Source organism: Cyprinodon tularosa, unplaced genomic scaffold (assembly GCF_016077235.1).
Source record: "Cyprinodon tularosa strain WSP-4 unplaced genomic scaffold, ASM1607723v1 ctg11, whole genome shotgun sequence".
Classification (NCBI taxonomy): Eukaryota; Metazoa; Chordata; class Actinopteri; order Cyprinodontiformes; family Cyprinodontidae; genus Cyprinodon; species Cyprinodon tularosa.
Window position 1 is genome coordinate 2,066,330 of NW_024037893.1, and position 12,196 is coordinate 2,078,525.

Below are 12,196 nucleotides of genomic sequence, written 5' to 3' on the forward strand. Positions count from 1 at the left end.
CGTCCACACGAAGTCAAAACGAACACGAAACGCTAATATTTTCCAGAACGTTTGTTGTAAAGAAGGAGACATAAAATAAATGTGATCGTCCACACGAATGCATGAAAACGCTGCAAAATGTATGCCAGGCCTGTAAGTGGCGCTGTGGTGCCAAAGCAAAAATGGGCGAAAACAGGCAACGAAATGTTGGGCATGCGCAGTAATATTTATACATGGTTGCCCTGCGGGTCCATTTTCGTGCTGCAGTCAAATTCAGGTGCTGAACTATGTCGTCAATATTGCTCTGTTCTTCCTGGAGATATTCCAGAAGAAGAAGATTCTGTTGTAAGCCCGACAGCAGGGTGAGTAGCATGAGCAGCAACCATTCAACACAGTACGACGCCATTGTTGTTGTGATACTGTGTCGCGCATGCGTGTTTAGAGGCGACGCTATGACGCATGCGTGTAAGAAAAAAAAATGCGGTTAGAGCCTAAAGATGGAAACGCGAAAACGCCGTTTCAAAATCTTCCCACTCTGAAGGCTTAATAAAAAAAAGATCGTTTACAGACCCCCGAAACGCCGGCTTCGTATGGATGAGGGGCTGGTTTGGTGAAAAATTTGTGCGTTTAGACCAGGGTTTGACTTTGTGTGGACGGGGCCTAACTCATAGGTTTTGGATAAGCTAGACACAACGACTTATGAGTACCTTACACTTAAGGTATCTCAACGAATAGATAACTTGCCTGTGACTTATGTCCCATGTGTGGCATAAGTTAGAGGTAAGTTGACCGTATGTCGACGTGTGCCAGGGTGATTTAGCGTACTCATAACTTATACTACACATACCCATAACTTATCTTACGCATGCCATTGTTTTTGCCAGGTTTTTCGTACGTCAGGAATACGCTGGTCTAAATTGCCACGGTGTTACAATGGCTTGAGGGTGTGCTTGTCTTTCCCCACAGTCACCTGTATGAATATATCGCCATTTGTTGGACTTATCGCTTGGAAACTTGTTACATATCACCCAACCTTATCAAGCACTGTCAATGCTCTGCTTTTCATGGAGTAACACACAGTAAAATAAGACCACATTAATTGGTTAATTAGCTGGGTAGAACTGACCTAACAGACATGTCTGTCTAATAAGCGTAATAGCTGATCCTCTGGAGGTTTCTACACCCTGCTTGTATTTTCCAGCAAGGACAAAAGGTTGGGTTTGTCTTGTTTGATTCAAAGGTAAAGTGTGGCTGCTTTGTTTTTATTTAGTTTTTTTTTTCTAGACAGCTGGCAGCAGCACAAAGGAGTATGTCAGGGACTGACTCTGTTCTGTACTTTCTAACCATCTAATCTGTAACACCTAACATGTAATCTGAGGTTTTGAAGTTAAAAGGATCTGAGGTTTTGCTTAGCAGTGCTTTTAGAATGACAGACAGAAAATGTCCACATCATTTTCTATATAAAAGACATGCGTTTGTGATGTTGAGTAAAGACTTTTTATTTACTGCATGAGCTGGACGTTCTGCATTAAGTCTTTCCCCGCTACTGCTGCTAAAGCAGACACTTGGCAAAAATGCTTCAACCAATTGACATATTAAGAAGCCTCAGGCTGGTCAATTTATCCACACAGGACCCCTCTGAGAGGGAGCCCAGCAGGTAGATGCTTTTCTACGGTCTTTGCTTAATGGCTCTCAACCCTTCCAGGCTCAGCAAGTGATGTTTGGAGAACACTTGACAACCCTCGCCAAGTAGGTATTGGAGAGGGGCTCCACTTGGCTTCTCTTGTATCCTCTTGTCTACTCATCTCATCATGGTGCCCCAGGCGATCTCTTAATTAGGCTCCTTAATGGGGGAGTTTCTGATTCTGCTGGTGGATTTTGAACACTCTCTGTTCCTGATTTGTGTGAGAGCCTTATAAGATGTGAGGAGATGGAGACAGAGGAGCTGTACGCCCAGAGCAACAGGAAAGCATTAACCTCCATAGAGTTTTTTTCTTCACATTTTGATCCTTCAAACCAAACTTTTTCTATAACCTGTTTTGATTGTTTATCACAAAGTTATGATATGATCGTAATACGAAAGTGAAATAATATATGGGTTTAAAGCTGTTATTCTTTTTTCTGCAGTTACTGAAAACCTAGAAGCTGAGATTGAACAGTGAGCTTAGTGGAGATTATGTCTGGACTTTGAATGAGCCAGTGATTAAAACAGTGATAGAACTTACAGTGATGGTTATTTTCAGAAACTCTGCGTTAAATTTTGCTTTCTTTTCAAATAGGTTGCAGTTTGAAGTGGAGCCAATTGATATGATTTCTAAGTTTTTGTATTAAACAGCTTTTGGGGAATGTTTTTGACTTAATGAGACTGATTAAAGAAGAAGGTTGCAAGTTGTACTGGGTAACACGTTTGTGGTCTCGAGCTGTTCATTGGCAGGACCCGTCTCTATCTAATCTATCTAATCTAAATGGATCAAAAAGTCAAACTTTACCATCAGTTTTGCAAAAAAGATTTAGAAATCCAGCTTTCCATTATCAGTCTCTGTAAACTATGTTTTAAGCCCCTTGGCAAAATTTCTCTTATCCAGTTTGTAGACTTGTGTTAGTTTATATTTAAAGAAAGTAAGTCTTAGACAGTGTGAGTCCACTGCTTTTGATTCTTTTCTCATAAACTTAATTTTTTTTGTTCAATTTTCATCTTATCATTTTCCTCCCTGCTGATCTTTGTCTCCAGTTCATATTAGAACAAACTCCTATGTACAGATTTTACAAGGCTGTTTGTCACATAGTAGTCCACATTTTACAATATATTCAAGAAATATGATGTTCTGTGTGATAAACAGCTTTTTTTCTTTAAATTTGCTTTTGAGACTGATCTGCTAACAATTTCTTTTTCTGATGTTCCTTTTAGTGATGCAAACAAAACAAAATATTTCCATTATCTAAAAATAGACCTAATAACAGGCATCAGAATGTTACTACAACAATAGACGAATCTTTCAGAGTTGAATGAATGTGTTGGATGATCCCCAGTTGGCAGAACCGTCTGTTTGAATACAGGTCAAAGTTTTTTTTTATCTCTTCTCACTTTGTGCTCTCTGTCTCTCTGCTTGTCTCCTTCACTTTTTACAGACATGCCCGTATTTGGTCAGTGTCCCGCGCAGGACGACTTCTACCTGGTGATGTGCAACCACTGTGGTCATGTGGTCAAGCCACAAGCCTTCCAAGCACACTACGGTGAGTGTTACCAAAAACAGCTGCTTGCAGCTGTGCAGCCTATGAGTCATATGGCTTATAAAGTTTCTTTTTTGAGTTTTTTTTATTTATTTTTTATCCATGTTTTTATGTTGCCGTTAAAATTAAAACTCTAGGTTGGTGCTTATTTCTTCAGATTCCAATGTACATTTTTTTAACAGCGGAACAACGTACACAAATTTGCTTCTTGTATTTACTTGGATACATTTTTCTGTTGATGAATAAAAACAATCGGTTCTAAAGTCAGAATTATAGAATGATTTTGCAAAGATGTTCCTGTCCAGGGCTGTCGTATTAACGGCTTGATCAACACTTTGGACATCATGGAGAAATTTGCTGGTTGACCATATTGTTTTTTAAAAGGAGTGTTAAGATGAAGGTCAGGAGTAACATGCAAAAATGGATCAGCGGAGAGGTTTGAGGACTATGTTTAATAAAAAAAACTCAGAGTTGCTCCTGCTGTGTCTCGCTTCTTCCTATCAATATTTGATAAATCTACCGTTTCAGTGTTCGTATTCGTTGGTAGTTACTTCTCAGTGCCTTTTATTCTTTCTGAAGTGTCACAGCAGTGAGTCTTGTCAAGGTCAGCCACAAGGGGGAAGCAAAGTAGTTGCAATGGTCTTGCAGCAATTACCTTTACAATTATATTACCAACACTGTGTAGATCTATATAGTCTGGGTTTTATTTATAACATGCTTTCATTCATTGATTGGCTTTTAATCCTGTCACGGAGGTTTCTAATTGAGACGTAGAGGAGAAGTCGGAGGATAGCACCCTGTCAGAAAGTTAAAACCATACTAGTAGGTGACTGACATGCAGAAAGATCATTGTGATTTTGTTACACAGACTCAAAATCTGATTCATAGATAAAAAAAAATGTCATAATGAGTTGTCACAGTGATTTCTGTATGTTTTATACCTTTTTTGGGTTTAGTTTTGCAGTGATGATTCACATAATGCACCAGTCAGAATACAAGCCATCTGGTTTAAATCCCTCATTGTAGCTTTCCAGGAGCTGAAGATTCCCCCTGCAGTAGTTAGAGCGAGCTCTTATTATTTGCGGCTTTTTAAAATCTCAGTTTTTCCTCTAGATTCTTAATGTTGTGTTTTGATCAAATATAATTCAAATCAATTTCAGCTCACATCTTTGTTTCAGCTCTGCAGCAAGGAGTCAAATTAAAGCTCAGTGTAACCATACATGGCCATAAAGATGAGCAGCTCTCCTGGTAGCCTTTACTCCATATTCTCCTTCCAGATGTCATTCTGGGGAGTCCCAGTACGGTGTTTACGCTAGACCAGAAACCCTGATCTCATTCTAAATGGTGAAAAAGTGGCCTGTAATTGTATTGTGACTTTTCAAGTCAGGCGACACAAAGTATTCTACATTCAGTCATTTACAGTCATATACACTCACCGGCCACTTTATTAGGTACGCCATGCTAGTAACGGGTTGGACCCCCTTTTGCCTTCAGAACTGCCTCAATATTTCGTGGCATAGATTCAACAAGGTGCTGGAAGAATTCCTCAGGGAGTTTGGTCCATATTGACATGATGGCATCACAGTTTCTGCAGATTTGTCGGCTGCACATCCATGATGCGAATCTCCCGTTCCACCACATCCCAAAGATGCTTTATTGGATTGAGATCTGGTGACTGTGGAGGCCATTTGAGTACAGTGAACTCATTGTCATGTTCAAGAAACCAGTCTGAGATGATTCCAGCTTTATGACATGGCGCATTATCCTGCTGAAAGTAGCCATCAGAAGTTGGGTACATTGTGGTCATAAAGGGATGGACATGGTCAGCAACAATACTCAGGTAGGCTGTGGCGTTGCAACGATGCTCAATTGGTACCAAGGGGCCCAAAGAGTGCCAAGAAAATATTCCCCACACCATGACACCACCACCACCAGCCTGAACAGTTGATACAAGGCAGGATGGATCCATGCTTTAATGTTGTAGACGCCAAATTCTGACCCTACCATCCGAATGTCGCAGCAGAAATCGAGACTCATCAGACCAGGCAACGTTTTTCCAATCTTCTATTGTCCAATTTCGATGAGCTTGTGCAAATTGTAGCCTCAGTTTCCTGTTCTTAGCTGAAAGGAGTGGCACCCAGTGTGGTCTTCTGCTGCTGTAGCCCATCTGCCTCAAAGTTCGACGTACTGTGCGTTCAGAGATGCTCTTCTGCCCACCTTGGTTGTAACGGGTGGTTATTTGAGTCACTGTTGCCCTTCTATCAGCTCGAACCAGTCTGGCCATTCTCCTCTGACCTCTGGCATCAACAAGGCATTTCCGCCCACAGAACTGCCGTTCACTGGATGTTTTTTATTTTTTGGACCATTCTCTTTAAACCCTAGAGATGGTTGTGCGTGAAAATCCCAGTAGATCCGCAGTTTCTGAAATACTCAGACCAGCCCTTCTGGCACCAACAATCATGCCACGTTCAAAGTCACTCAAATCACTTTTCTTCCCCATACTGATGCTCGGTTTGAACTGCAGGAGATTGTCTTGACCATGTCTACATGCCTAAATGCACTGAGCTGCCCCAATGTGATTGGCTGCTTAGAAATTAAGTGTTAACGAGCAGTTGGACAGGTGTACCTAATAAAGTGGCCGGTGAGTGTATATGTCATATATATATATATGTGTGTGTATATATATATATATATATAAAGGGATGGAACGGTTTTTAAAAACTGTCCGAAACGTTCTGTTCGACTGTCTCGGTTCGGTTCGCGCGTGTTGCGTTCGGTTCATGCGCTGCTCCTTTTTCTCATAGGCGAAGCGTTTACACTCCAGAGCAGAAGGTGGCGGTACTGCGACCAAAGCCAACCACCAGTAGTAACAAGAAGAAGAAGCGAAGCAGCGTAGCCGGGTGTAGCAGAAAAAAATCAGTTGTTGTGGAGAATTGTGTGGGAAAGAACAGGAGTTGGAAGATGCGCCAGCAGCACTTTATAGTGACCTACGAGGGGTTGACGTTAAGGATTTTTACCACTTGCCCTTTGGGCAAGTGACTTTCACATTTCATTTGCCCAGAAACAATTTTTACTTGCCCAGTATATGTTTGAAAAATATAGTTCCTAATATTAGTTTTTGTATATATATCAATGAAACATGTTTGTTTTTTAAACGTTTTTTGTAATTCAGTATTTTTTAATTTTACAGGTTCCTGGTGTGTATATGCATGCCTCAGATAATGAACTCAAGCCTACATTACCGTTTTAACATGCCTTTCAATCCTTCCTGCACATTCTTTTCAAACTAAACTTTGCTTTAAACTGTTGTGTGCTTGGGAAAAATACAAATTGTAATGTTAAAAATCTAATAAAAAAAAAACTTGACAGGTTAAAAACTTAAGATAAATCACAAGATAGAAGTCAATTTCACAAATAAATAACTTATTTTAGAGTCACAGTATGTTTATACAAGATAATACTATTAATATAATGTGACTTTTCTAGAGAATCATTATACAGTTATTTTATACAGGGTTTCCACAGTCTTACATAATTTCAGAATTCCCTGACTTTTAACTGACTCAGGATTAGTTTTCCCTGACAAAATAAATGCAGCAACAAGACAATAATAATAACATAACAGGTCACCAATTTAACATGTTTAGCTCTATAACATTTAAATGCACCTCTCCAATGTCTAAGAGAAAAAAATTAATGAACATTTTTTAATGTATGACCACTGTACAGAAGACTGCCAAATAATAGCGCTTTCTAGCTTGTTTGTCGTTTTGGTAACTACATCAAAATGACCGCTGGGTTGACAAAAATCACGCCATCTGGCGGAAAATCTTGTGACTTTTTCAAATCACGCATCTTTTTCAAATCACGCGAGAATGTGTACAAAGCAACAAAAATGGCGCGGGCTGGTTCGTTTTCAGCTAATGTCGGTGATTTTAAAGTAATTTTGAGTGATAAATAATTTTTTTTGCGATCACTGCACTTGCCCGGCGGGCAAATGCAATGAAATTTGTACTCATCGAGCCCTGCCTGTTCTTTCCCACTCGCCATACCCACACAATTCTCCACAACACTGATTTTTTTCTGCTACACCTGGCTATGCTGCTTCGCTTCTTCTTCTTGTTTACTACTGGTGGTTGGCTTTGGTTGCAGTACTGCCACCTTCTGCTCTGGAGTGTAAACGCTTCGCCTATGAGAAAATGGAGCAGCACATGAACCGAACACAACACACGCGAACCGAACCGAGACAGTCGAACCGAACGGTTCGGAAGGTTTTCATAAACCGTTCCATCCCTACTGTTGGCTAAAGGCATGTTTTAGGGTCTCAATACTTTAGTTAACATTTAATGGACTGCTTAATTAGTTTAGGTTTATTTCCAGAATCGATTATGACGATTAATAGTTTCAGCCCTATCCATATTCTTTATTCTTTTTCTAGCCCCAACATTATTTCCTTTTATTATTTTTTTTCTTTTCCATTCTTATATCCTACCTTACTTCCTTCTTTGTTTCCTTCTTTCCATTCTTGCACCTTCTGGTTGTTCCAGGTTCCATACATGGACCGTATATTAAACTTAAGTGTCATAGTGCTGTACTTATAGAAAATGTTTGAATTGTCAGAGCATATGTCGTCCACATAAATAGCTTTGTGAATCAGACCCCAGGATTCTTTTAAACCTAATATTAGCTACATTAGAAAGCCTGATGTTTCTGTGCTCGCCTCCTGGGATTATATAACCCCGGTGATGATTAGAATGATGCTCATGTAATGATTCTGGAAACTAGAAGTCTGACCAAATTAAATGCGGTCAGACTGACCACATAATTTTGGATCAGAGGTATAATGAAGTTTTTTTCCTCTACTTAAGTCTTTTTTTTTTTTCTGCCTCCACAATGAAGACTCATGCTCACCTTTTCTTCTCCCAAACAGCATTTTATCAGCCTGCACAGCAGCTGCTGAGTGACGTTCAGTCAGGACTTAAAGCTCCTGACCTATTGGCTGCTTCTATTTCAGGCTGTGAAAGCATGAATCACAAATGTTCCTTTTCTCGTTGTTGTCGGTAACCTGTTTAGTATTGTTGGAATAAATTTGTTTTCCTCTCTGTTCATGAAACAGTATTAGCTGTCTGGCTGAGCAGTCTTTGCTTCAGAGATATTCATTGCTTGTTCAATTAAGTGTTAATTTCAGTCTGATTTATGCCATTTTTGCAGAGAGGCGGCATGGTTCTACCATCAAGCCAGCCTCCACGTCACCCTTTCTGGTACCGGGCAGAAACCGAAGTGCTGGCAGCGGGCTAAGCTCTGGGACCATGGCTGGAGTGACAAGCGGAGGACTCCTCGGCCGATCATCCACCGCCGTCTCCGCTGTGACATCATCTTGTTCATCAGCATCCTCCAATCAAAAATTTCAGAAATCAGCCAAAGACAAACAACAAGGTTTTCAGCGAAGACCTGCTCCCACCCAATACAGGACGAGCCAGCCTGAAAAAATGTACGTTTTTCCTTTTGACTTGTGCAGATTATTTAGTATTAGGCCTTGGGCCCTTATTTATTCCATGAGGGCTGTATGACTTTTAGGCACACTTTTAATATTTTGATCTATGTTACAGTCTGTGTTCACTGCATCTGCAACATGTTGTGTAATTAAAGCCTGTGGCTACAGCAGTAGGCTGTGCTCAGTGGTATTTATTTTTTATTTTACCTTTATTTTACCAGGAAGTCCCTTGAGATAAAATCTCTTTTTCGAGGGAGACCTGGCCAAGAGGCAGCAGTACAGTAGACTAAGCCACAACAGGCTAAGTTTTAGTATCACAATGACCGGTCAAAGGAAGGTGACCAAACAACGCCTGTACCCTGAAAAGGCCATCCTAACAAATGAATCTGATTTTAGTGTCTGATGAATGATGCACGGACAGTGTAGCATGAAGCTCATTTAAAACAGCTGGTTACGCAGCTTACAGTCTGAGTAGAGGTGCTGAGCTCGGCGTTCAGCCTTTATATAAAGAAAGGAGAGTTCCAGCTCTTCACCCTCGACAGGAAGCTGTCCTGTGATATTAACAAATGTGTAAATTGATCAATTTAGTTTTAATTAAACCAATGTTTGCTGTGATAAAGGTTTGGTTCACGCTAGGATGTGTTGCTCCTGTTGACAAAGTTCACTGTGCCCTAGGTTAAAAGAAGGGGTGGAATCTGTTTAATCTGACTAAAGATGTAAAGTGCAAAATAAAATAGGGATGCACGATATTGGGATTTTGGCCGAAATCCGATATGCCGATATTTTAAAACTCGTGTAGCCGATAACCGATATCGATACCGATGTTAAAGCTGGACAAAAATAAGTAGTCATTGAAAATAGCAGTTTTGTTATCCATTTCTGACACTTTGAAAAATAATATACTCAAATATATTTTTATATGCTGATATCAAATTGATTTTAAAAAACGCTGTATCGATCTATTTTACTTTTAAAATCTCGTGAAATTTCATCATTCTGTTACAAACTCTTGTGATATTTTGCAAATTCTTGTGAGATTTTGTTAGTAAAATAGATCGATACCGCGTCAATATATATAAAAATATGGCAAAATTTCGTGGATTTTCGGGGGATTTCGTAGCATAACGATGACATATAGCAATATTTCATTAGTAAAAGAGATTGATATGGTGTGTTTAAATGGCAATATAGCAGCATATGAAGATATTGTGATATTTTAATGTATCAATATTTTTTCCCTCGTCTTTAGAAGTTTTTAAGGCTGTAAAAAATAAGTTTTTGAGGAAGAAGTAGTAGTATTTTTTTTTTTAGACTTTAGAAACTCAGAAGCGGATCAAATATCGGCTTAAATATCGGTGGGGTGGCTGATGGCCGATATTCAGTTTTAAGGTCGATACAGGCCGATACCGATAGGGGGCCGATTATATCGTGCATCCCTAAAATAAACCAAAGTTTCATGAACAAACAGAACAACATAAGTAAAGACTAGAGCTGAGGGGGCTGTGGCATGAGTGAGAGAAGGGGAGAGAAATCTTTACAAGGTGATTTGGAAAAGAAAAACTGCCCTGAGTGAAAAATAAAGGTTTATAAAAAGTCAGACGTTTCAGACCTGACAGATGACCTTTAGTTTGCACTTTCAGAGGTAGCTATGGGTTGTTTTGTTAATTTGTTATAAGAATTTATGAACACAGACTTTCAGACTTAGCTATATTGTAAACATGAATGTATGCAAGAAACATGTGAAACACGTGGAGCATGTGGCTCCAATTAGAAATGGTTAGATGTGGGGGGTGGTTTTAACTGTTATTTCCAAAATGTTATATTGGAAGTAGGTTTGCACAGGCACCTGCTAACATTCCTGACAGTTTTTCTCCAGTTTTTATGTTTTTATATGTATATTGAAATTCTATTGTATGGAGAAATATGTCGCGATACAAGTTTTGATTATATCATCCAGCCCTAGTTGATATGTTTAGTTTTGTTATGCATACTGTTTTTGGGAAATGTGATTTTCTTTTCATCAAATGTTATCTATGAGAGCACGCCTGCAACGTCATAATACAGGCATAGACAAATGCATAGACTGTGGTCTAATGTGTCCAGTCAGCAATTACATTCCTGTCACTGACACCTTACTTTTAGAAAATATCCTTTAGAAATAGGGCAGCCTAGAGGTTGGGATAGAGGGTTAAGGAGTTTCACGCAGTTTAGATCTTAGATATTACAAACACAGATATCAATGTATTATTTCATGTAGAGCTCATGTGACCTGACAACTGCATGATGCTTTTCTGCAAGAACGAAGCATCTTTAATGGAGGGTTTAATTAATCATGTACATTTTTGTAGATCCATATAAAGCATCAGCTTATCTCGTCTCCATAAAAGGTTAAGTTTAATTGAAATGAATACATTGGTAATATGAAATGATTTATATTGTTATTCCTCCCACTCTTTTAGTGCCTTTTTCAGTTACTTTTAATGGAAACAGACCAGCAAAACCTTAAAAGGATAATGCCCCCTATGGGGACAATAAGTATAAAGTATGATGCAGAGCTGGAGTTTTGGCCCTCACTGCCCTCTCCGTCCCTGTGATTTTCTCTTCCAGCCTTACCCCCGCTGTTACGGTGGAGAAGATGCATCTAAAGCCGGACTCGTCAGCGAAGCTGGGGCAGGCTCCACCGGCCCCCGCCGCCACCTCATCCTGCTCCTCTGCACCATCCTCTAACACCACTGTGAGCACTGCCGTCATCACGACTTCCATGTCCTCCTCATCATCGTCGTCATCATCATCAGCCCTTAAACCAGGCCTTAACTCTCCCTCCATACCAAAGCCTCCATTGCTGGTTTCTGGTCCAATTCCCAACGGCAAGGGCCTGCCCGCAGACAAGAAGCAAGACAGCAGCAGCAGTAGCAAACGCCACGTTAACAAGAAGGTGTCAGGTCAGTTGGAAGGGGACCAGAGATGAACAATACTTTTTTTAAGCAGCTTGTTTTTTTTTGACTGTAAATAATCATACGATTGGTTTAAAAGCCGCCTATTATTCTTTAATGACCTAACTCTCAGACATTGTTTACCTTTCTTTCAACATTTTTTAAACCAGATCATTTCACGCATGACATCAGTGCATCAGCTGTGTAGCTTAATTATTCATCTTAGAATTACACATCTAACAGAAACCATCTGATTAACCTCCCAAGACAGAAACTTTATGTTGTATACATAACATGTTAGTAGTGACTGAGCTAACATGTTTTTAATCCTGCTTTTTGTGCCTGTAGAGCGTGAGTTCAATCCTGATATCCACTGTGGCGTTTTGGATGCTACAGGTCGGAAACCCTGCACAAGATCCCTAACATGCAAGGTACACACTCTGCTTTCTCCTCAGCAAATGAATCATATCATTAATTCTAAACGGAGCAAAAAGCACGTAGTATTTACCAAAAAGAGACCTGTTGTTTTTTAAAAACTGTGAAGTATCCCTCAGTGTAA

General features: G+C 39.7%; 1 protein-coding gene across 1 annotated transcript in view; it reads left to right on the forward strand.

Moving 5' to 3' along the window:
* LOC119790089 (ataxin-7) overlaps nucleotides 1-12,196 on the forward strand; it is a 41,927-nt gene that overhangs the window by 22,877 nt on the left and 6,854 nt on the right. Inside the window, exons 5-8 of the mRNA XM_038295435.1 lie at nucleotides 3,109-3,213; nucleotides 8,422-8,701; nucleotides 11,312-11,646; nucleotides 11,986-12,068. Of these exons, the coding sequence (XP_038151363.1) occupies nucleotides 3,109-3,213; nucleotides 8,422-8,701; nucleotides 11,312-11,646; nucleotides 11,986-12,068 (803 nt within the window). The remainder of the gene's footprint in view (nucleotides 1-3,108; nucleotides 3,214-8,421; nucleotides 8,702-11,311; nucleotides 11,647-11,985; nucleotides 12,069-12,196) is intronic.